General features: G+C 34.4%; 1 protein-coding gene across 2 annotated transcripts in view; it reads right to left on the reverse strand.

The window, feature by feature from the left end:
• STK17B (serine/threonine kinase 17b) overlaps positions 1-23029 on the reverse strand; it is a 30169-nt gene that overhangs the window by 3719 nt on the left and 3421 nt on the right. For both annotated transcript variants that reach the window (XM_037131257.2, XM_037131258.2), the window contains exons 2-7: positions 16483-16648; positions 10455-10667; positions 6104-6248; positions 4672-4798; positions 3035-3083; positions 1675-1854 (exon numbers count right to left, since the gene is read on the reverse strand). In XM_037131257.2, the coding sequence (XP_036987152.2) occupies positions 1675-1854; positions 3035-3083; positions 4672-4798; positions 6104-6248; positions 10455-10667; positions 16483-16604 (836 nt within the window). In that variant the 5' untranslated portion in view covers positions 16605-16648. The remainder of the gene's footprint in view (positions 1-1674; positions 1855-3034; positions 3084-4671; positions 4799-6103; positions 6249-10454; positions 10668-16482; positions 16649-23029) is intronic.

Here is a 23029-nt window from a genome sequence, read left to right on the forward strand (position 1 = left end):
AGTATAGAAGGGAATAATAGAAAAATTGAAGTACCTAGAAATTTCTTTAATTCTGACATGTACTAAAAATTCAATTTATCATGAAGCTTACAGATGAAACTAGCTGGAAAGTTTGAGAATGTATGTTAGCCTCCCAAATAAAAATTAGAAAAATTATTGTCTCTCTGGTTTATTGACCCTTTGAAGGAAAATATATATAATTTATTATCTCTATTGTTATTTTGTGTTATTAAAAGCAGTAACTGCTAAATCTTTAAAACAAAAGCTACTCTTCAATGATGTTTACCTAACATTTAAAGTTTTTAAATTTTGTTTTCTATTATGAAAGTAATATAGTCAAATATCCCAATATTTTAAAAGGAAAACACCCGTCCTTACTCCAACCTTCACACAACCACCACTACCATTAATCCTGTTTCCTTAGTCTTTGATTTTATGTTCATTTTTGATCAGATTGTAAAAAAACTACTGTGCTCATTTATAGAAATTTTAGAATCTAGGTAAAAAAAGTAAGAAAATGAAAACATCCTATAAGCAGAAACAAACAGTATTTTCTTCTAAATAACCATTCGTGTCCAAAACAGGCAGTGAGAGTTTATTCAGGCACTAGCCATTAAAATAATTAACAAACCTATGAGGTTTTTTTTTTTCTTAAACAGCTAAAGAAACTGAGTCCTTCAGGAGATTAAGTAATTAGAGATAAAAGACCTGACGAGTATAAAAACCAGCCTCCCAGCTCAAGGTGCTACAATACAGCTTCTGCATTAAGTATATCCAGGCCCTTTTAAAGTCAATAATGCTGATCCTGGTCAAGATAAGGGGGGGTCAGCTTCCACACCCTGATCACCACTTTGAAACTGCCAAGGAATGAGGTTAAGAGTCCTAAGGCCCAGTTTCAAGTCCCTTCTTAAGTAAGCGAACAGCATCTGATCCTTAAAGATCTGACAACTAGTAATTGCACTTGTTACTATAATTATTTAACTACAAATCATTCCCAACAAAGTCTTACAACCAGCCATGTATATTCTAAACCTTCTATTTCTAACTATTTTAGGGAATTTCAGGAATTAGTAGCAGGTTGAGAGAAAAATAATCCAAATCTTCTCTTCACTCCAAATTTCCTATTGTATATTTTATATTTTCCATGTTTGAAGTTACAAATTTGCAATTTAATGATTTCTCACACCTCTTTCCCCATTTTATCTGAAATATTTTTAATACTTTATACTGTTTTAGAATATCAGTTTCTTAATAGACATTTATTATTTATTTTGTAACAGTATTTAAACAATTTAAAATTTTTTTTATTTAGTTATTTTTCAAGTACAGTTTTCTGTTTATTTCTCCCATTCTAGCCCACCCCTCCCCCATGCACCCCACCTCCCTCCCATTTCCACCCCCCTTAGTTATTGTCCTTGTGTCCTTTGTACTTGTTCCTCTAAATCCCTCCCATTTTTCCCCTTAAATTCCCTCCCCTCTCCCCTCCGATCGTTGTGCCCCTGCAACAGCATGGATGGAACTGGAAAGCATTATGCTGAGTGAAATAGGCCAGGGGTTGAAAGACAAATACCATATGATCTCACCTTTAACAAGAAGCTAAACAACAAAACAGACAAGCAAGCAAAATAAAAACAAATACACTGAAGTACTTAAACAAATTAATATATTACTTACTCTGGATTTTTTACTAAAAGACTCTGGATAAAATCTGTGGCCAGCTGTGAAACTGATGAAAAAGTTTCTTCTGAATAATCTACATTAACTTGAGAAATGTTGAGGTATGTTTCTTGATTATCTTCTCCCACAAATGGGGATGTGTGAGTTACCAACATATAGGCTATTATACCAATATTCCTGAAAAACAAAAAATGGAGAAGTGGGGAAATTTAAATGTGTTCATCTTAAAACATTTATATAAAATAAAATTGATATTCAGCATATTCCTGTCAACTTGTACAGTTAAACTATAGACTTAAATTGCTTTTAGAAGTTCCTATATTATTAAAGCTAAAATAATTGTATTACTTCAAGTTCGCCTCACAGAAAAAGAACAGGGGGGAAGGGATGTACATGTGTTATATAATTATACATATAATGTACTAAGTATCTATCATTATGCCCTTCACACAGACACACTTGTTACCAAGTACACACAGCCCCTTGAAAAGTTGCATTTTCCAAACAGTACCCAGTGACATAACAACGATCTGGGAGACATACACAGACATACAGTCTTTTTTGCAAATAGCAAGTTTGGCAAAGTACAAAGTTGGGTAGGTAGATATTTTTTTCACTGTAATACTTTTCAGAGCCTTAACTACATTAGTGATGAGTCCCATGCTTAGGAGCCAGAAAAGGACAACACACAGTATGTTTCACCCACTTAGCCACAGGACTCTTCATTTTTGGCAAACCCATTACAGCTCCATGGGACACAGAGAGTAAGTCTAACCTCTCTCACTGGCCTGTGGAGCCGGGCCTCCACAGTGGTCCCAACTAAAGTCCCACTATCAATTCCAGTTCTACTCCCTGTGGTCTTCTCTCTGTGCTAGCCACAAAAACTCACAATACCCTAGTTTATAAGAGTATATCTTTTATGATATACTCCCATAAAACTAAACTTCTGCACTGACTTGACCTCGTTTTTCTGCTTTGTAAATACCTCCCTAGTTCTTTCAGACCTAGATCAGATGTTTCCCATCTGGTGCTTATCTGATGCTTCTTCCACGCTGATTAAATAGCATTTCATCTTTATGGTAGAACATTTAGCACAATAGTGTGACCATTTTGTTCTTTTACTAGATCGAGTCTTTCTCCAGGAAAGGGATTTTCATACTTACTTCTGTACCTTTGGCTCAGAGCCAACGTTACTTAAAAAGAACAAATAGGTAAATGTTTTCCTCTGGCATAATAATGACACGTGAGTAAAATCTTTTCAAGAGAGCCTTATTATTTACATTTGGAATCAAAGAACATTAGCATATATACTACCCAACTTTTAATAAAGGCATTTAGGTAACTAACAAAATCTTACCACATATCGGTTGCTGTGGTAATAGGATCATAATTCAGGATTTCTGGAGCTGAAAGAGAAAATACAATTCAAATTCAATACTGACAAATTTAAAAACATGAATATTACTTTACATTAAATTAAAACTGGATTTAATTTTAAAGAACTACTAATAGAAGAGCAATAGAAATTTAACATCATATTAATTATCCCGTGATTGGACACTTAAACATATCTAATGTTAAGCAAATTATATAACCACATGATTCAAAAGCACCAATAATGTTCTTAGAGTAACTAGTAGCTATATAATTTTTTTACTCATTAATGTTAATTTCATAAAATATAATTATGAAGAAATAAAATGTTAGAAGCTGGAATCTTCTTAATTATTTTACTACTCTGTTAGGAATTAGCTTGGTCTATTTCATTAAACTAATTTAAGTTTTTCTTTTCAGGGTAAATAGCATCATATGCATTTCATAATGACATTATTTGCAAATTATGTTTCCTAGAAGGGCTCTAGATTTTCAAGTAGATTCAATAACCCTCTTTAACTATCACAACCTGATTTCCTAAGCAATGAATTTCCCACATCTCCTCCCCTGCCAAAATGTTTTTAAAAGTACAAAATAAATTCTCTGTACTTTCTAAACATTACCATAAATTCCAAATTAATAGAGCACAAACTCAGACTTATGCTTGAGTAATAATTTTTTGTTTCACAGTATGGTTTCATAACTTCTCCAAGAAAAATCATTTCCAAAGCCTAGCAGTCCTGTTACTAAAAGCTTTGAGATATCTATGGCACTGCAGCACCTACAACCTTTCCATACGCTCCTGTGGGCTGTGTTATTTATAACTACCATCATTCATTCTGAGACACTATTGCCTCTATTAGCACTCAAAAGTCAGTAATTTGCTTTGCTTCTCATTTTGGGTAAATCAGCTGCCTGGCTTGAGTAGCACCTGTTCTGTTCAGTTACATGCCTTCATGGGGATAGCAATATAAGCAAAGCCAAAAAAGTATAAAAACATTATTAATATACATTTAAAAACTCTAAATTTACATGGTGCTTCAAACAACTTAAAAAATCTTTCATCTTCATAATGTAATCTGTTGATTTAGTGCAATATTACTAGATTACCTAATTACAATTTTTTCATCACTCTTCTTCAAAATCCTTTTACAAACTAAGGCAAAACTTCATATTTTAAAGCAACGAGAACAAAAACAACAACAAAGGTCCTTCTAACAATTCCTACAAACAAGATATTTGTATTTTTGACAGCTTCAGAGTTGGGACCAGGACAGAAACAGAAGAGACGACTGTTCCAACAGCCAGGCTTCAAAGGCAATAATGCGCCCCTTGATTCTGGTTTCCTCTTTTTTCATTTTCTCATGCTCCCTAGCTTCCCTTTTACCCCCAAATTTAACTTTTAACTTACATGCCCAATGTACTATGAACTGTTGTAAATGTTTCAATAATCTTACATTTACTACAGTTCTTTCAAATGGGTCATAACCAGATTTCAATGCACTAAAACACGTGAACCAAACATACCCTGGAATTACACGCTCTAAATTATCCTTCTACAGAAGTATCATTTAGTTAATCAACTTCCAAATGGTGTAGAAAGTAAGAGGAGACTCTTACCTAAGTATTCTGGTGTTCCCATGATTTCCCGAAGTTCACATGCATTTCCTATTTTTCGAGACATTCCAAAATCTACAATTTTTATGTCCCCAAGAGGGTATATGCTGCTCAATAATATATTCTGTGGCTAATAAAGAACAACAACAAAAAAAGATCAGTAATCTACAGCAGTAAAAGACTACTAGTCTCAGATCGGAGGTAAAGGAAGTGGAACTTATTGCTTATATATTTCATTCAGTCAGTCATCAAACATGTACTAAACTACTACTTAGGAGGAGCTATACATTCATTGATAAATAAACACACTCAAAGATGATACTTTTTCTTGGAGGAAAAAGATGGATGCATAAATAGATTGATTAATTAATTGTGAGATACAGACTACTCAGTAGTAAAGACTACTTAATTCTGCCCATAAGAAAGTCCAAGGAGGTTTTGCCATAGAGATGATGCTTAAGCTGAATGTTAAAGGATGAACAGGAGTATGCCAGTTAAAAGGTGCTCTGGGGAACAGCACAAAAGAAGACCCACATTTCCAGAAACAGAAAAGGGTCCAGGAGAGTGTGCTGGCTCTGGGCCTGACAGTTCCCCGGGTTGCAGCTTAGACAGCAAGTCCACGGAGCAGACTAGAGTCTATGGAAAGGAGATTATAGAGAAAAGAGAAGAGTCCAATGGTAAAAAACTAAAATACAGATTGATTCGGACATGACGGTCCTGAGTAGCTGTGGAGGAAGGATAAGGAGAAAGAGTAATAGCATGAGAGGCTGAAGTGGTAACAGGGCTCGGGAAAGAGGCCCAGATGATTCAGAGGAAAGAAAAGGGAGCGGAAAGACCGACAGTCTCAAAAGAAAGATGAGTAAGTATGAGGAAGCAAAGGAATGCGGACTAGTAGGAAGTTATCTTCAGAGAAGGAGGTCAGAACTGAGTATTTTAGAAACAGGCAGTTTTATAAGGACAGGAAGATTCAGAGTGTAAGAGTGAGATGGAATGGAATAATGGCTTTCAGGCATGTCCAACCTGTGGCCCACAGGCTGCATGTGGCCCAACACAAAATCATAAATTTACTTAAAATATTATGAGATCTTTTTGTAATTATGTGTCGCAATGTATTTAATGTGTAGCCCAAGGCAACTCTTCTTTTTCCAGTGTGGTGCAAAGGCACCAAAAGGTTGGACACCCCTGGGCCCAAGATAATAGAGAGATGATGGTTTTTAAGAGCCCAGTGATGGATGTGAACTGCTCACACATGTAGGCTCCTCCTCTCTGCCAATACAAAATTCAGTCCACGCAGCACATAGGTGCCACGTAGCAGAGCACACCCACTGCCATCTAGACCAGCATGATCTGGCTGCTGTTTCCAACCAACACCAACCTGCGACTGGAGCAAAGAAGTAACAGAGGTGTAGTGTTAGCTAAAATCAAGTTACGTTACCTTTAAGTCAAGGTGTACAATGTTATTCTGATGTAGATAATAAACTCCTTCAAGTATTTGTTTAATGAGTCTGATAATGTCACTTTCAGAGACCATTTCAGCCAGCTCAGGTAAACACAAGTTGAAAATTTCTCCACCTGCAGCACTGAAATGAAATTTAAATAGAAATTTGAAAAATAACTGACCTAATTATGACACTTTTAAATATTGTATACTTGTTAAGTAAAAGACTCACAGCCATCTAAACTTTAGTCTCTCTATTATACACATTTACCGAGTGCAGAGAGGATGTGGGAAAGATCCTTAAGGAATAAAGTAGATGACAAGAATATTTAAAACTCTAGATACTAATACTTGAACATTTAATAAACACAAACTGTTTCATAATTCAATACTTGCCTTAACTATGCAATAAAAATAATAGCTAACACTAGGAACTCAGTTCTGCTCTGTGTCATTTTATTCATTTTTATATAAATATAAATATTACCTATTTTGATCCTCATGACAACCACGTGAGGTAGATAATTACTATTTCCCATTTTACAGATGAAGAAACAAATACAAAGAGAATGAAGCAACTTGTACAAGGTCACATAGTAAATGGAGGGACCAAAGTCTGAATCTGACTCTGTGTAAGACGGGTGAGGATCCACATTCTTAACCAATATCCTGTTTGGCAGCTTCACAAAGAGTATGTAGGGCCAGAACCCAAATCATTTTTTTTTTAATTGAAAAGCCAAAAAATGTTGACAAAGGCATGGTAAAAATTCCTAGGTTGGGAATCAAATGATGCAAATTTAAATCCTAAATCTGCTATTTACAGCAATTTAACTTAGGGTCAGTCACTTATTTGTGCTTCCTCATCTGCAAAAGAGATATCACAATGCAAAAGATTTGTTTTTTGAGGACTAAATCTAAATAAATAAGCTAAAATGTCTCAGCCCTGGCCAGGTGGCTCACTTGATTGGAGTGCTGCCCCATATACCAAAAGGCTGCAGGTTCAATCCCCAGTCAGGGCACATGCCTATGTTTTGGGTTCAAACACAAATTGCGGGTGCATGTACAGGAGATAATTGATCAATATTTCTCTCTCACATACATGTTTCTCTTTCTCTTTCTGTGTCTGTCTGTCCCTCTCTCTTTCTCTCTAAAATCAATAAACATATCCTGGGGAGAGGATTAAAAAAAAGATAAAATATCTCAGTCAGAACATCATATAAAAAATCTAAATGGTTAGTCATCAAATTCATAAGGTATGTTTGGGAATATCTCAAGTAAAGCTTATTCAATGTGATAAAAAAGGAACTCACTTCCTCTAGAAAACACTGTTATTTTTATTTCTTTGGCTCACTGCTATATGAACAGCATCAAGAACAGTGTCTGGAATGTAGAAGGTATTTAGTGTTGTTTTTTGAATGAGTGAATGAATGAATAAATGGTGGAATAGGCAATCATTCTTCAGAGCAGCTAAAACTGAAATTCAGAAAACTCACTGACTGCCAAAAGGAAGGAACACGTCATTATGTGTTAGGAGCCACAAGAGAAAAAAATCAATGCTTGTCACAAACTCGAGTCTCACACTGAAGTCACAGGACTGACCCTTCACGATGCTGATGCACTTAGCGGTTGAGCCACCCATACAGACGGTGCCAGCAGTTAGAGCCTCAGGGATCTGCTGCTTTACATTGTGGTTACGTTATTCCAAAGAAAACTGTGGGACAGATGGTGAGGCACACACGCGAAAGCACCGATCACGTATGCTTCAAACTCCAACTCCCCCAAACCTCTGCACCTCTCAAAAATTCATGAGAAATTAACTTAAATCTTTGTGTTTATCATGGTAAAGACAATCTGAGTATGAAACATTCAGTATGCTTTAAAATTTATAGTAGTGAACTCTACCTTATATATTGCTGTAGAAGCTACAGATAATATTACTAATGCAAAGGTCAGCAAACCTGCCTGTTTCTTCTACTGTAACATAATGACACGGAATGAAAAAGGTACATCCTACTCTACTGGGTTGTTAAGTTAGACAAGTCATATAAAGTACTGAACACAACAGATGTTAATAAGGATCAAAGCAGATCACTGCAGTGTCTGACGGTGTTCAATAAATATTAGCCATTATTATAATTAGTAACAAATATTAATTCCTCATCTAGTCAATATCCAGCCTTTCTGAATTTGGGGCTTTTTACTAAAATCTGATTAGGAAGGCAATTTTAAACAGTCTTTGCTAAGTTAAAATTCAGTTTTAGAAACACTATATCTATATGTACAATATACACAATATATTCTTAACTGAAAAAGAGAGTTACAATAGAGTATTCCCAATAGATCACAATTTGTCTCTAAAGGTAGATATGCATAAACTAAAAAATAAGAATAATTTTAAAATACAGGAATATGCCAAAAAAGTAAACATAGTTTACATATGATTTCCATTTTTTATATCTTCTAAATTTAACACCATAAACAGGTTATTACTTTTATAACCACTGAAAGTATCCCAGTGTTTTTTTGTTTGCTTATTTCAGTGACAAGATCAAACAAACACCAGGACCGCTCATCTCTTCCTTTTAGTTTGGCAAGCTGAGCAGTGTCCGTCGCAGGACCACCACTTTCCCCATGAACCTGTTATACAGGTGAAGCTGTGGGAAGCAGACAATGAGCACGAGTTAAGAGGAGGGAAAAGACAGATGACACAAGAAGCAGATGACAGAAGTTGGCAGACACCGAACAGACACTTTGGCAGGTAAAGAAGAAGTATCAAGATACACACAAATTTCAAATGGTTCAGTTAATTTGGCAAAATGTCAACAAATGGTTAATCAAGCTGAAAAGTAGAGCGTTAACTGTACTATTCTTTCAACATCTCTGTAGATTTGAAACTTTGTAAAATACAAAAATCACTTTATGTCAAAACTTTTGATGTACTTTGTTGCTATTTAGATGAACCAAAAAAGAGGATTTTATTAAAGTGGACAATGCCCCTATGCATATTCACCCTCCAAACCTAAAATTCCATTTCTGTTTTGGGAAAATGTTAGTTAATTTTCACAGAGTCAAACACATAGGTGTCACACAAGGAGATCACTTTTTTTTAATCCTCACTGGAGGAAATGTTTATCGACTCTAGATTTTAGAGATAAAGGAAGGGTAGAAGAAAAAGAGGGGTAGGGAGAGAGGGGGGTGGGAGGGTAGGGAGAGAGAGAGAGAGTGAAAGTGATGATCAGTTACCTCCCACACGTGCCCCAACTGGGGATCAAACCTGCAACCTAAGTATGAGCCCTGATTGGGGGTCAAACCTGCAACCTCTTGGTGTACAGGATGACGCTCCAACCAACTGAGCCACCCAGGCAGGGCAGTAGATAACTTTTTAAAGGTCAGCTGAAGAATCTGACAAATGTAAACACAAAAAATCATATTGGTAGTATGCTTGGCTTTCCTGTTATTCTAATTTATTTTGAAGGTGCTATAATATACCTTATTTAGGACATTAGTGTTTAGAGAAATGTACATAGTATTCATTCTTAAATATTAAACTTATCAGTTTAATATTTTGCATAGTATTTTCATTTACAAGGTGAATCTAGGCCGTCAACTTTCCTGATACAATGACTTTTTAATAAATATATAAACAAACCTCCTCATCCATAAGATAACTGAATACTAAAATTAGGTTAATTCTACTTTTAAACTCAAAAAAGCAGTGATACAGATTAGCTAAAATGAATTACAAAGAATTATATGAACCAGTCCGCTTAACCATGTTCTTCCCTGCACCTGAGGAACTTTTGAATATTTGGGTGTTTTCAACTTTTACTGCTTTATGGAAAGGGATATATTTTATTTCTATTGCTCTAATTTCTAACATGGTGCTCTGCATATCACACCTATTAACAAGCAACATGCTAGGCATAACTTCATGCAAGTTTACCCATCATTCTCCTTGGCTTATTCTCTGGATGTGTTTGTCAAGTAGATGGACAAAATATGTAAATAATTTCAATTCTGTTTGCTATCAGATCATTTTCCAAAAAATCTGTTAAATTTCTGTTCCATTAGCAATGAACATGTGTTCCTATCACCACATTCACTGACATTTTGTTGTTATTTGTTTATTTTGTGCTATTTAATTAGTTTTAGTGTCTGTGGGGCTGTACATTTAGCCTTGTGAAAATATGTGAATATAAACTATGTTCCTCAAATATTTCATCACAGGCTTGTTTAGAAGTTCTTGTCATACTTTCCTCTTTCTTGTTCTTAACATTTCAAGTCATCTTATTCTACCAATTAAATAGGTACTATAAGTTTACTTAAATCTATTAAAGTGTAGACTTACTATTCCAATACCAAAATGATTTCACTGGTATTTTCATAGACTTCATGAAGATTAATCACGTGGGGACAGGACCTGGCCAATTCGAGCACAGCAATCTCGTGCAGAATCTCTCCCCGACAGTCCTGTCCCCTTCTTCTCTTTTTTAGAAACTTTGCAGCATATTCTTGGCCAGTAGATTTTGATATACACTGTCTAACCACAGCAAATTTTCCTCTGCAGAAAAAAATAAAGACAATCAACTTTAACTTTTTCATAAAGAGCAATGTTAGCATAACACAAATACAGTGATACCTCAAATTTAAAATTAATCCTTTCAAAATTTTTCTTTCTTCCTTAGCTGCCGCATGTACTTTTATTAAATATACAGTACTATCACATAAAAATGAAAAGGGCGAATGTAACAATAGTATAGACAGTATTATATTTGTTCTCCACTATTAATAATTACCATTGTAAGGGGAGACCTCATTTTTATGACGACTCCATGCAATCTCTTCATTTAAATTATTGTGTGTAAGTGTCACAACAATCCTATCTAGTAAGTGCCATTCTATTTTGCAGGCCCCAGAGAGGATTTGTATCTTGGTCTATTTCCAAAGACCATACATACCCTTAATAGCTTTAACTCTCTAATCAAACTAGCTTTCCTTCAAACATAAAAAATTAAGATGAATGCAAAAATGAGTACTCGACATTTAATTTTATTAGTGTAATCACTTTGCCTTTCAACACCACTTTTAATAACTTTGAAGCTTTTTATAACAATTTGTCAGTTGTATTACCAATAAATTTCTTAATAGGGCTCAGCAGTCTATGAAGCCTGTGACAGATACCAAAGGTATATATGTCATTTGGAGAGTACCCAAAGGCACTTCACCATCAACTAAGAAAATTAATGGTTATTAATAGCTATGTACAAACTCATCCATTACAGTCATGGATATCATTTTAGGAATAGATGTGTGGTTAGCTCTCTCCAATAGAAGTGTTCAGTATCTTAGCCAAAACGTAAAGGCATAGGCAAATGTGTGTATTCTCAGCCTGCAGTTGCCCAAAATCTAGTTTCCCAAAGACCTAAAGCTATTTTGGGTAATGCTATTTTAAGATACTAATAACAGCTATTAACTGCCTGCCTAGAAAAATGTACACTTGCCCTTAAATAGAAAGATTTACATATAATTCCAGAGGCTTTTCAAATTTCAAAGCCCATTCATAAACCTTCTAAGCCTGAGTTCACAGAATTCAAAGTTAAGAACCTCTATCCTAAGGATCAACTTACTCTCTAGACACTAACAAATCAAGTATAAATAAGGGATCTTCAGAGAGTAACTTCTGTTCCACCACTTTAGAATATACTTCTAACATAACATGTCAGGTACTTCACAAGGAAAACATTTTAATACATTTGATATTTAAACTTGGGGTGGAGGACAAAATCTATTGCTTGATTGTATTTTACTTACTATTCTCAAAGACCAGGATGACAAAGATTCCTACTCTTTATTTCCCAAATTTCCTTCAAATTGGTGCCAATGAAACATACTGGAAATCAAGCTGAAAAATTACAGCTAATGCCAAAAGAGTGACCAAGCTATAATTTGACTCTTCTACATTTATCAAAATATACATCAACTCAATAAATCTGCATGTACAAACCTGACTCTTTGAAAAAACTTTTCTTTTATTATTTGAGGATGTTTAAGTTTAACTATACGGTATTTTATTACTGTATGCAAAAGGAATACAAATTGATGCATTTCAATTAGCACACAAAAAGTTAATCATTCCCCTAACTTTATATTCAAAGCACTCATGTTTTATAGATTTTATACTGAATAAACTGAGTCACACTAAGATGAAATGACTCATGAAAGGTAATATATATGGAACTGGAGTGCCAAGAATTAAACTGTGAAACGTGAATTCTTAGCTTTCTCTTCTAAAACACTACAAAACAATTCCTTCCTTTAAGATAGTTTTTTTAAGAAGTGTAACTCACTTCTGCCAATTCTTTCTTAGATTTAGAAGCAAATATTTACCTAGAACAGAAAGGAAATTTTAAGTTTTATGAAGAAATCCACTTTGTATAACTTAGGAAACAGAAACCAGTAAGCCAAGAAAAGTGTCCACCTGTTTTATAGCACAAATTTTGACTGACAATTTAGTTCAGCTATAATTTTATAAATTTATCTACAAGCCAGGATTTTCTCAGAAATAAAATTAAATAAAAATATTTTGTATCTAATTATTTCAGGTAATCTAAATACACCTTTTTAAACAAGTTTAGTGCTCACTAATCCAGGGCAAAGGTGGCCAAATGATTTTAAATAATTATTTATCTCTCAATGTTCACCACTAAGTAAAAGACCATGAAGGAAGAGACCCTGTTTGTCCCATTACTACAGTAATTATAAAATCTATACTTTGCTAATATGTAATAAAAACTAAAATATCTGTTGAATGAATGCAAGAGTTAAGAACCTACTATAATACCTTATACTGTGCTATTTTGAATCCTATACTTAAAGCATTTATATTTTGAAAGCTTATTTGAGACTCCAATAACATTATACATATATATTCATTTATATACTATTAAATAAGGTAATATCTATCAAATGACTTAGAAAAAAATTAAGTATTTGGTTTCTACTCTAAAATGCTAATTGTGGTTTAGAAGTATCAAAAATAAACTTTAATACATAATGCTTCTATATCAAATTTTAACAGAAGCATTTAAAAAATTTAAAACCCCTAACAAACACATATAATTCATTCACACCCTAAAAAGGCAAACCTCACTAGATTTCCCAGCAGTGGGAAGGTCTAGCAGTTACCCTTCTGCATTCTAGAACAGACAATAAAATGTGAGAGGAGGGGGGGTAAGCCACAAAGGAAGCTGACGTTTATTTCTGCACTGGCCTCACCCTTCTGACCACAGAAGGCCTATGAAATCTTGCCTCAGTTAGGGGAAGGGTAAAAAAAACTTACCCAACATGTAAAAAAAAAACAGGAACAATATAGAGTTTTGAGAATAGTAAAAAATGAACTGTTAGCTCTTACATGTTACTTTAGTTTGCTACAGGAAAATGAATTCTGAAAAACTAACATCTTAATATTAATAAAAAGCAAGTGATTTAGAAAGATAACTTGTTAGTTCACCACATGTCAGACTTACGTATATTTCAAAGTGTACAAGCCTTAGAAAAAACAAGGTTATGATCCTCATTTCCATTTCACAAAGGTACAGAATATTAAAATTGGTAATAGCATTAAAAAGAACTTAAAGCAAGTTCTTGGCAGATGAAAGGTCATGATTTCTAATTTATCAAGGTTTTCTAATTAGATACATCAATATTTACCAAGTGATTCAGTAGCCCATATCAATGAAAAGAAAAAGTATAGGTCTCTTTCATAAAGATATTAGCAGATGGGATATCAGAAATTTGAATTTATTTTAATCAGATTCTAGCAAGTTTTTGCTCTAAAATGTTAAAGTATATCGGATTCCAGTTTATAATTTTTGATGGCCCCTCATTTGTAAAACAATTTAGAATTATTAATATTGTCCTCTGCAAAGTTTAACTTCTCCAAAACCCTTAAAGAAAAAATATTTTATACTTTCTAGCTTCCATAATATCCCACATATTACAAAGTTAATTTAATAAATGTATGTACATTTACTCATCAAAACTGCGACTTAGAAAAACAGAAAAGAACACCCTTCATTGTGTGTACTGTTCGAGGCACATTCAGTTACCCGCTCAAAGCAGTTCCAAACATTTCTACAACAGAAAGAAAATTGTAGACATCTAGCTGGCCCTCTCATCTTAAAGGAAAGGAAATCATACAACTAAGTAGATCACAAAACTTTAGATAATTTTAGGTTCAGAGTAAAAATAGATCAGCTGATTTCAGCTTAATCCATTTTGACAATATACTAAAAGATGCCACTTGACACGTATTTGACATGGCTGATAAAAAATAAAAAAGGAAACTCCTAATGGAGTCTTATGCTACCTCAAATAAAGCCTGTTCTACTGCAGACGGTAAGATATTGACAATACTCTGTCCATGCTGAGTCTCACAATGAAAAACACAGAGTGGTACTGTGTTTTTCATTGTTAGTCTGCACTGCATCAAGGAAGGCTACCTGGAAGTCAGGCCATAAGATGGGCATTTAAGGAAACTGGCAATGTTTATATTCAAATCTCTGAAGGATTTTCACACAGACATTATATGCAGCTACAAAAAGAGAACTATGTCTATTGGGTGGGTGTTAATAAGAGTAGAAAACAGAACTTGCTGTGGCTAAGAAGTGCCCACAAATGGAACAGACACATTCTGAGGTAGTGAGTTCCCCATCACTGAAGTATTCAAATTGAGGCTGAATAAACAGCTTGTTAGGAAAATTATAGAAGACTGCTGCTGCACTACATAAAAAATTGTGTCATAACATGGAGGGTTAGCAACAGAAGAGTGGGAGGAGGAGAGGGGCAGAGAAGGTACAGATTAGCATTGACAGTGGTGAGAAAATATACGGGGGGGGGAGCGCAAGAGCAGTGTGAGAAATGTAGAAGCTAAAGAACTTATGACACATGAACATAAACTAAAGGGGGGAATGTGGGGGAGGAGGGGGTGTGCAGGGTGGAGGGGAATGAAGAGGGGGAAAGGGGACAACTGTAATGGCATAATCAATAAAATGTTTTAAAAATTTTTTTTAATTGTGTCGTAAGACCGCTGACCGCCAAAATCCTTCTAATGCAAAGATTCTATGACTATTTCATGTAAGATATAGGTAACTAAAAGAAAACTTATGCTTTCCTATTATAATGCAAAGAGAAATAATTATAGTTTAGAATAATTTTAAAAACCATTCTAAAAGGTTTTTAAAACTACATCTTTTAATAAACCTAAAACTATATCTTTTAAAGGACCCAAACATTTTGTACATATGATTAAATAAATATGCCAGAAATTATGAAATGTGCTTTCACATTTAGTTCTTAGTCTGATGAGGTGGATATCATCCTTATTTTACAAAATAAAGATTGCATCCAAAATCTGCCCAGAACATAATTACTTTTCATAATTCAATTTTTGCTTTGACATTGAGATTTCCAAAGATAAAAATCAATCATACTATTTTACTGTACATTTATCAATATAAACGCACTTAATAAATTAGTAAACCATTTTAATATTAGCCAAACTCTTCCCTCCAGAACTAAAATCAAACTGAAGACAGAAACTGATCACTATCTTCTAACCCCTTGTTAAGTGTTTTTAATTTAAAGCTCAATGGATGCTGAATATATAACTTAAATAACTTGGTATATCTTTTGTAACTTCCATATGTATGAAAATGGTAACGCTAAATAGTTTCATAATCTCTGGTCACGCCTATGCATTAAGGAATTTACACCTTGGTTAAATCAAAATATTAATATTAGTGTAAGTACAAGTTTTACTTATAGACCATACATTCTTTGTCATACAGAATTATACAATCAAATGAGTTAATTTTTTTTGCTTAATTTAGGAAAGAGGAGAATCTAACCATTTATTGTTTTTAGCCCAGCAAAATATCCTAGGGATTATTTTATTTAACAAAAACTTACATAGAACTCTGCTAAGTGCTTTATAAATATTAACTAATTTAGTACTCACAATAACCAATAAGATAGATATAATTATCTTCACCTCCACTTCTCGGTTGAGAAAACTATGGCACCAAAGAGGTATAGTAATTTCACTGAGGTCACAAAGCTTGTTGGCAGTTCACTCTGACAAGCTGCCTCACCCCGTACACTACCTCCAAGAAAGACCCTGACCTCCTCTAAAGTTAGGTAAAATCATGTACCCGAATGGCTCACCAACCCTCTTGTCAGTTAAGACTAGACCTTGTATAATAACAGTGGAGATGATGACTTTTCTTCCCAATCATTGTTAAATAGGGATTGAGTTTTATATAAACTGTGAATTTATACAAAATATAAACAGCATACACATCATAAAATTTCCTTACCTTCCTAGCTCCTTAGATGTCAGTGTATAAAAATTATTAAAGTTTTCCATTTTTATTGGCGTTTGAGGAGTTGTAGTTAGCAAGCCTGAAATAGTTCGGCAATCAAATCTTCTCCTCGACATGTTAGATGACTTCCAGATATGCTTCTTTTGTCACTTATTTTTACCTATTAAAAAAAAAGAAAAGATAGCAGGTATAACTTAACTGTAGTTAAGAAAAAAAGATGTTATCTCAGACAGGATGTTCACTACATTATCAGCTCCAAATATAGCTATGAGATACAACTAAAAAGAAGATTTAAAGAGCACATCTACCCCCAGGAGAAAAGATGCACATAAACTGCTATCCCCTCTACGGCACTTGAGTGAAATTACTGACTTCATTCAGAATAAAGCTACTGTAAAACATCTGTAAAATTCTTTAGGAGAGTTATAATACTCATTTTTAAAAGTTATATCTTTACAATGTACCATAGCAAAGTAAAGATTATTCTTTTTAAATTTTAATTTCACATAGCCAAACAAAGTTGGTGTGACTTCACCTTTCGTGAGTCATATTACTGACATCTGAATGACTACAAGAAATGGAATTTGTTTCACAGACTGTCTACATTTCAATACTAAGTTCAGAAACTTTCATAGGTCTTAGAGTTTCTTTCTTTTGGCAGAACCAAGCACAGAAGCTGCCATACAAGAAGAACTCTATAATTTTGTTGGACAAGTGACCGACCATACGGAAAAACTTATTCTGGAGTTCTGATTATATATATGAAGTTCATATTTATCTCAAACTTTGTAATGTTTGCATGTTTTCAGTTTTAACATTAAAACTACTATTTCATATTATAATATATTTCAAGATACTTCTCACTTTCTGCTGTGCCTAATAAATGATCCAGTAGTATTCTTCTGGTGCCCTCTTATAACCACCCCCTAGGCTTTTGTTCTTTCTCCGCCACATTTTGCTTTCCTTATTTCCTACTTGACATAGTGTTTCTTTACCTGCCTAAATCCAAATATGACTAAATTCAACTTAGCAAATAAGCGGAGTGATTGAGTTCAGTGCTTTTAGCTTGTTCTCTCGGTTTTATTCTGAAATCAGAATTTTTTTTCTCTAACTTTCTTGGTCTTTGGGAATCCAAACACTTGATTAGTTTGGGGGTACATCACTAGTAATCTATGGATAGCAGTGTAACATTCTGAAATAACATTTGACTTACATATAGGTCTGAATTCCATTTATCCATCAAACCAGCCATGAGACCTTCACTAAATTAACTTTGGTACTGTTATGGGCTGAATTTTACTCCCCTCAAAATTCATATGCTGAAATCCTAACTTCCAGTACCTTAGAAAGTGACTGTATTTGGAGATAGGGGCTTTAAAAAGGTAACTAAAAAATGAGGTGATTAGGGTAGGCCCTATTCCAATAGGACTGGCATCCTTACACCTTACAAAAAAAGGAGATCAGAACGCAGAAACACCCAGAAGGAAGAGCATGTGAACACAGGCCAAAGGCCATCTAAACACCAAAGAGGCCTCAGGAGACAGACCCTGCCTACACTGCTCTCAAACTACTACTCTCCAGAATTGCTGAGACGATAAATTTATGTTGCTTTAATCACCCAGTCTGTAGTACTTTGTAATGGCAGCCTAGTAAACTACTTTAACTTCTTTTAAAAATAGTATTTCAAATAAATGTAATAATAAATGTTTGTTTTTTCAACCTTATTGCTCTGCCATACTGTGTTTAAATTAAAAATAACTAAGACCTCACAGATGCAGTTGAAGTTGGTCCCTTCTTCTCACCCCCAGTTTACACTCCCAATGCCGCTGCCTGGGAGGGCTCTTCATTTTCTTGTCAACATTTGCCCCATTTGAGCTTTTAATTTTGGCCAGTCTAGTGTGATGAAGGTAAAATGGAATTTTGTATCTTACTTTATAGTTCTCTGATTATTAGTGAAGAATGTTTCAATCCCGATGCCTCTAAAGTATGGAAGGTAAACAGAATCTACCTTTCAGAGCTATAAAGATTAAAAATTAAAGGGACTCATGGCCATGGACAACGGTGTGCTGACTGCCCGAGCATGGGGAGGTATAAGGGGACTAAATGGCAATGGAAAAAAATACAATAGATTAAATAAAATACACACACACACACACACACACACAAGAAGAGATGTACCTGTATCATGGATACAAATTGGGCTACATTCCCAACATTTTTCATCAATCAGGACTTGGAAAACATGAGAACAAGAATATATCAAATTTAACCATAGAGACAGAATACAGGCTCCTGAACACCTAAGATGTTCACCTCATCTACATTCTAGAACACAGGTGGCAAACACAAGGCCCTCGGACTGAATCCGGCCCTCCACCTTGTTGTATCAGGCCCGGCACCTTGTTTCTACCCTGCAGCAGCACGGAGCTTCTTGCCCCTAGTTAAAGAGTAGTTACATTTATACAGTCCTAAAATTATTTTGGCCCTTTGAAGGCAACTAGGAGGCTGATGTGGCCCCTGATGAAAATGAGTTTGACACCCCTGTTCTAGAATCTAAGATGTTTATACATGCTGTAATATATCAGCTACAAAGTGATCTATTCATAAGCACTCTAGTAGAACTAAGACATATTTTACAAACAAGTATTTTCTGCTCTCAAGTTTCAAAAGAGTCAATATAGGGCTTACGTGTAGTCAAAAGTGTTTGTTCAATGAAGCTTTATGAAAGTGAAAAACAAAAAGCTTGTGGAATGAATGAACCCCAAAGTCCAACAATAGGGAAATGGTTAAATACACCTAAATAATATAATATTAACTCAAAAACTGCGCTTTCAAAGCATCTTTTAAACTCAAATTATTAAGTGAAAAAAAGGAAGACATAAAACTTTAAATAGGATATAATAATTTTGTGGGAAAATATAAAATCAAATAGAAGACTGGAAAACTATGACAAAATGTTAACAGTAGTTATCTTTGGGTGTTGTGATTATGGCAGTATTTTACTTTCCTGTGTTTGAGTTATCTGGACTAGGCAATTACTACTTAATTATCAATAAAAACTAATAAATACCTTTGGGTAAAAAAAGATGGATGTAAACATGTATGACTGGACTCTATGCAAATACCCATTTGCAATAGCAAAACATAACTCCATACGTTAACAGTTTACTTGTCTAGTAGTTTGAGAGCCATTACTACTCAGGTTTTGGGTTGTTTTTGGTTTTGTTTTGTTTCTGAGATTTTATTTATTCATTTTCAGAGGGAGAAGAGAGGGAGAGGAACATCAATGTGTGGTTGCCTCTTCCCTGCCCCCGACTGGGGACCTGGCCTGCAACCCCTGCACGTGTCCTTGACAAGGAATCGAACTGCTGACCTTTCGCTTTGCAGGTCAGCACTCAATCCACCTAGCCACACCAGCCAGGGCTACTCAGGTTTTTTTAAGGTCTCAATATTTTCACTGCATTTATATAGAGCAGCTGGTGTTCATTATCCCAATAATATGTCAGTTCTTATACACAGACCACATAAGTATTTAGAATAAATACTGAGCAAGAATTAATGTCTTGCTTAATACTGCATAGAAAAAACAATTTAAGAATTCCAAATAAATGTTATAGTTATAATTCAATATAATGAATAACAATTTGTAACCTGAAGACACATGGCCCTACTATGACTATCACTTGTTAAAATCCAGGCTCATCCTGGGACCCCTCCAAAAAAACCCCAAAATGTGATAGCCATACACACTGAATATCTATTATTTAGTTACATTAGAAGGAAAAAAGAACTCAGTTTTTTAAAAAAATGACTGAAATGGACGATAATATAAATAAGGCTTTATTACTCAAGCTACTTAGTATTTCCTAATATAGGACATTGGCTTGTTTATTTTTCACCCTAACAAATTTTCCTTCACTCACATGTACTGTTGCTCATCATAATGAATTAATATACCACAAGTACTTGTGTGATTATATATGTAGATGAATATAGCATTTGGCAATCAGTAGTTTTTAAAATACATGTTAATACAAAAATCATTATTTGAATTCTGATGCATTTTACTATGGCTCAGAATATGCTGGAACAAGAGCCAGGTGTCAGACAAGACGAAGTGCACATTTCTGAAGAATGAATCTTAAATTTACCTATTTATTGCTAATATACAGTACGTTACAAACTGCTTTAGACATCCATATAACATCTTTTAAGTGCATTTTTCTTCCATTTACTGTCCTTGAACCAGGCACCACAGCCTAGATATTTTTCCATTTCCTCCCCTTTGGCCAATTTTGCATATAGCACGGCTGAATGTCACTTCTGTGCACCAAAACCTTCACAAATACCTGGCTGCCCTTCATATAAGACTTAACAGGAGGTACACAAAGGTTATCAGTAGACTCTCTATCTCGTCTACTCTCTTTAACTCCAACAAACAACCTGCAACCTTTTCTTGTTTTCTACGACAATTCACAGACCTACACCTGATTCAGACCACTGATTCAAGCACTATGTCTCGGTCCACTTGAAATACATTTCACAATACTTTATTAGGCTATAGTAACAAAAATATTAAGGGACTTAGTGAATTTGTGTTTGTATACATGTGTTTGTGTGTGTAGGCCCACAATCATAGACACATTGAGCACTAGAAACAGTAAAAGGGTAATAGAGAGCAAGATAAAATTAAGCTTTCAATTACACAGTACCATAGGAATAATGGTACCTCTAATTTTCAAAGATTTTTTTCATTAACTCCCATTAACAATAATTAGAATAAGAATTCAGATATGCATCCGTGAAGGAGGGAACAGAAGGAAATGTTAGACTTGAATCTGGACCCTACTTGAAGGGAGAAAGCTAATGTGGTGTAATCAAAAGTAGACAAACGATACCTATAAACCTCTGAGTAGCTCTATTTTTAAAATATTCATCACGATTTTCATTTCAAACTTATCAAACAAAAATATTTTATGAAAGTAGAATGTATCGTGTATAACAGTTGAAAACACCTAGAAAATTAAATTGTCTACTTTGATCTCTTCATTAGCTTCCCAGTACACATGACACACAAAAGCTGGGCCCAGCTGCACACCAGCTTCATTTCCTGCCGCACTCACATCTTGTATTTTGCCTCCACATTTTTACTTTCCTGCCTGAAACATCCTTTTTTACTTTCCCTTAAATGGCTAACTTTTCTTATGCATCCATCTCCCCTTCTCCACCCCACACTGAAAGCTTTGACTTTTTAAAAACCCACAGGTTGGGTTAAGTGCCTCTGCTTTATGCTTCAAATATCTCTTTATCTCAGTACCTAACATGTTAGAGCCCAATTATGTTTAGTGTCTAAAGGGTAGCAACCATATACTTTTGTGTCTATATTTCCCAAGGTACCCAGCACCTTGTGGGAATTTTCAAAATGTTTTATGAACTGAATTATAAGAGTCAATGAGATACAGCAAGAAGAATTTTTAAGTACATCTCATATCATCACGGGTTGTACAGAACTTGAGGTCCATCTTGAACTTACATATTGTAACTTCAAATGCAGCTAGTATTTGGCTAAATAAGGCATATTTTAAGTTGCTATCATTGAACTTCAATCCTAAACAGGATGGCTACAAAGTATGGGAATACAGATAAAATTATTTTATCATATATCATAATTTAATACCAATGGACCATTTATTTTGTGTTTACCTACCTTTCCACACTAGGTGGCCACCTTTTTTTATGTATGCAAATACCTACTTCACCCAAGGAAATCAGTATTTTAAGAGCTATCTCAACCAGGAAATTAATTCAGATATTTCCTTGGCAAAGACTAATCAATTTAGATTTTTCCTGAAATAAATTTGAAAGGCAATGGAAAGCAAAGTGAGCCACAAGATTTCTAGAAAACAACTCCTTTCTATTGGCTTAGCCAAAAAGTTCATTTAGTTTTTTTCCACACAATGGCTCTAGTAGTGCTTAGTAGTCTTTAACTTCAATTTTGTTAAGATTGTATTGTGACAGCTGTCATCTCAGCATGCATCTTTAAAAAACTTATCAAAATTGGTGAATTCTTATGCAGCCATTTTAATATTGAAGATGGAAATATACAACATTTTTGAAATATTATGCTTTATTATTTGAAGAAATATAAAAATGCAACTGAAAAGCAAAAAAGATTTCTACAGTGTATGGAGAAGATGCTGTGACTGATGAAACATGTTAAAAGTTTGCAAAGTTTGTTGGTACTACTAACATTTTGGCCAAATAATTCTTTGCTGTGGGGCTGTCTGATGCATTGGAAGATGTTTAGCAGCATCCCTGGCCTCTCTACACACCAAAAGCCAACAGTGGGAGATAGCCAACATACCCAAAATATCCACATCAATAAAGTTATTGATGAAAATGAAAAACATGTTTTTTATTTTATGGAGAAAACTAAACAGACTTTTTTGGCCAACCCAATACATCGACATTTATAGCTACTATGTTTTCCCTAGGAAATCAGAGAAATTGGATATTTGTTTATCTAGCATCCATCAACATT

This window comes from Artibeus jamaicensis, unplaced genomic scaffold (assembly GCF_021234435.1).
Source record: "Artibeus jamaicensis isolate MK-2021 breed Jamaican fruit bat unplaced genomic scaffold, CSHL_Jam_final contig_391, whole genome shotgun sequence".
Classification (NCBI taxonomy): domain Eukaryota; kingdom Metazoa; phylum Chordata; class Mammalia; order Chiroptera; family Phyllostomidae; genus Artibeus; species Artibeus jamaicensis.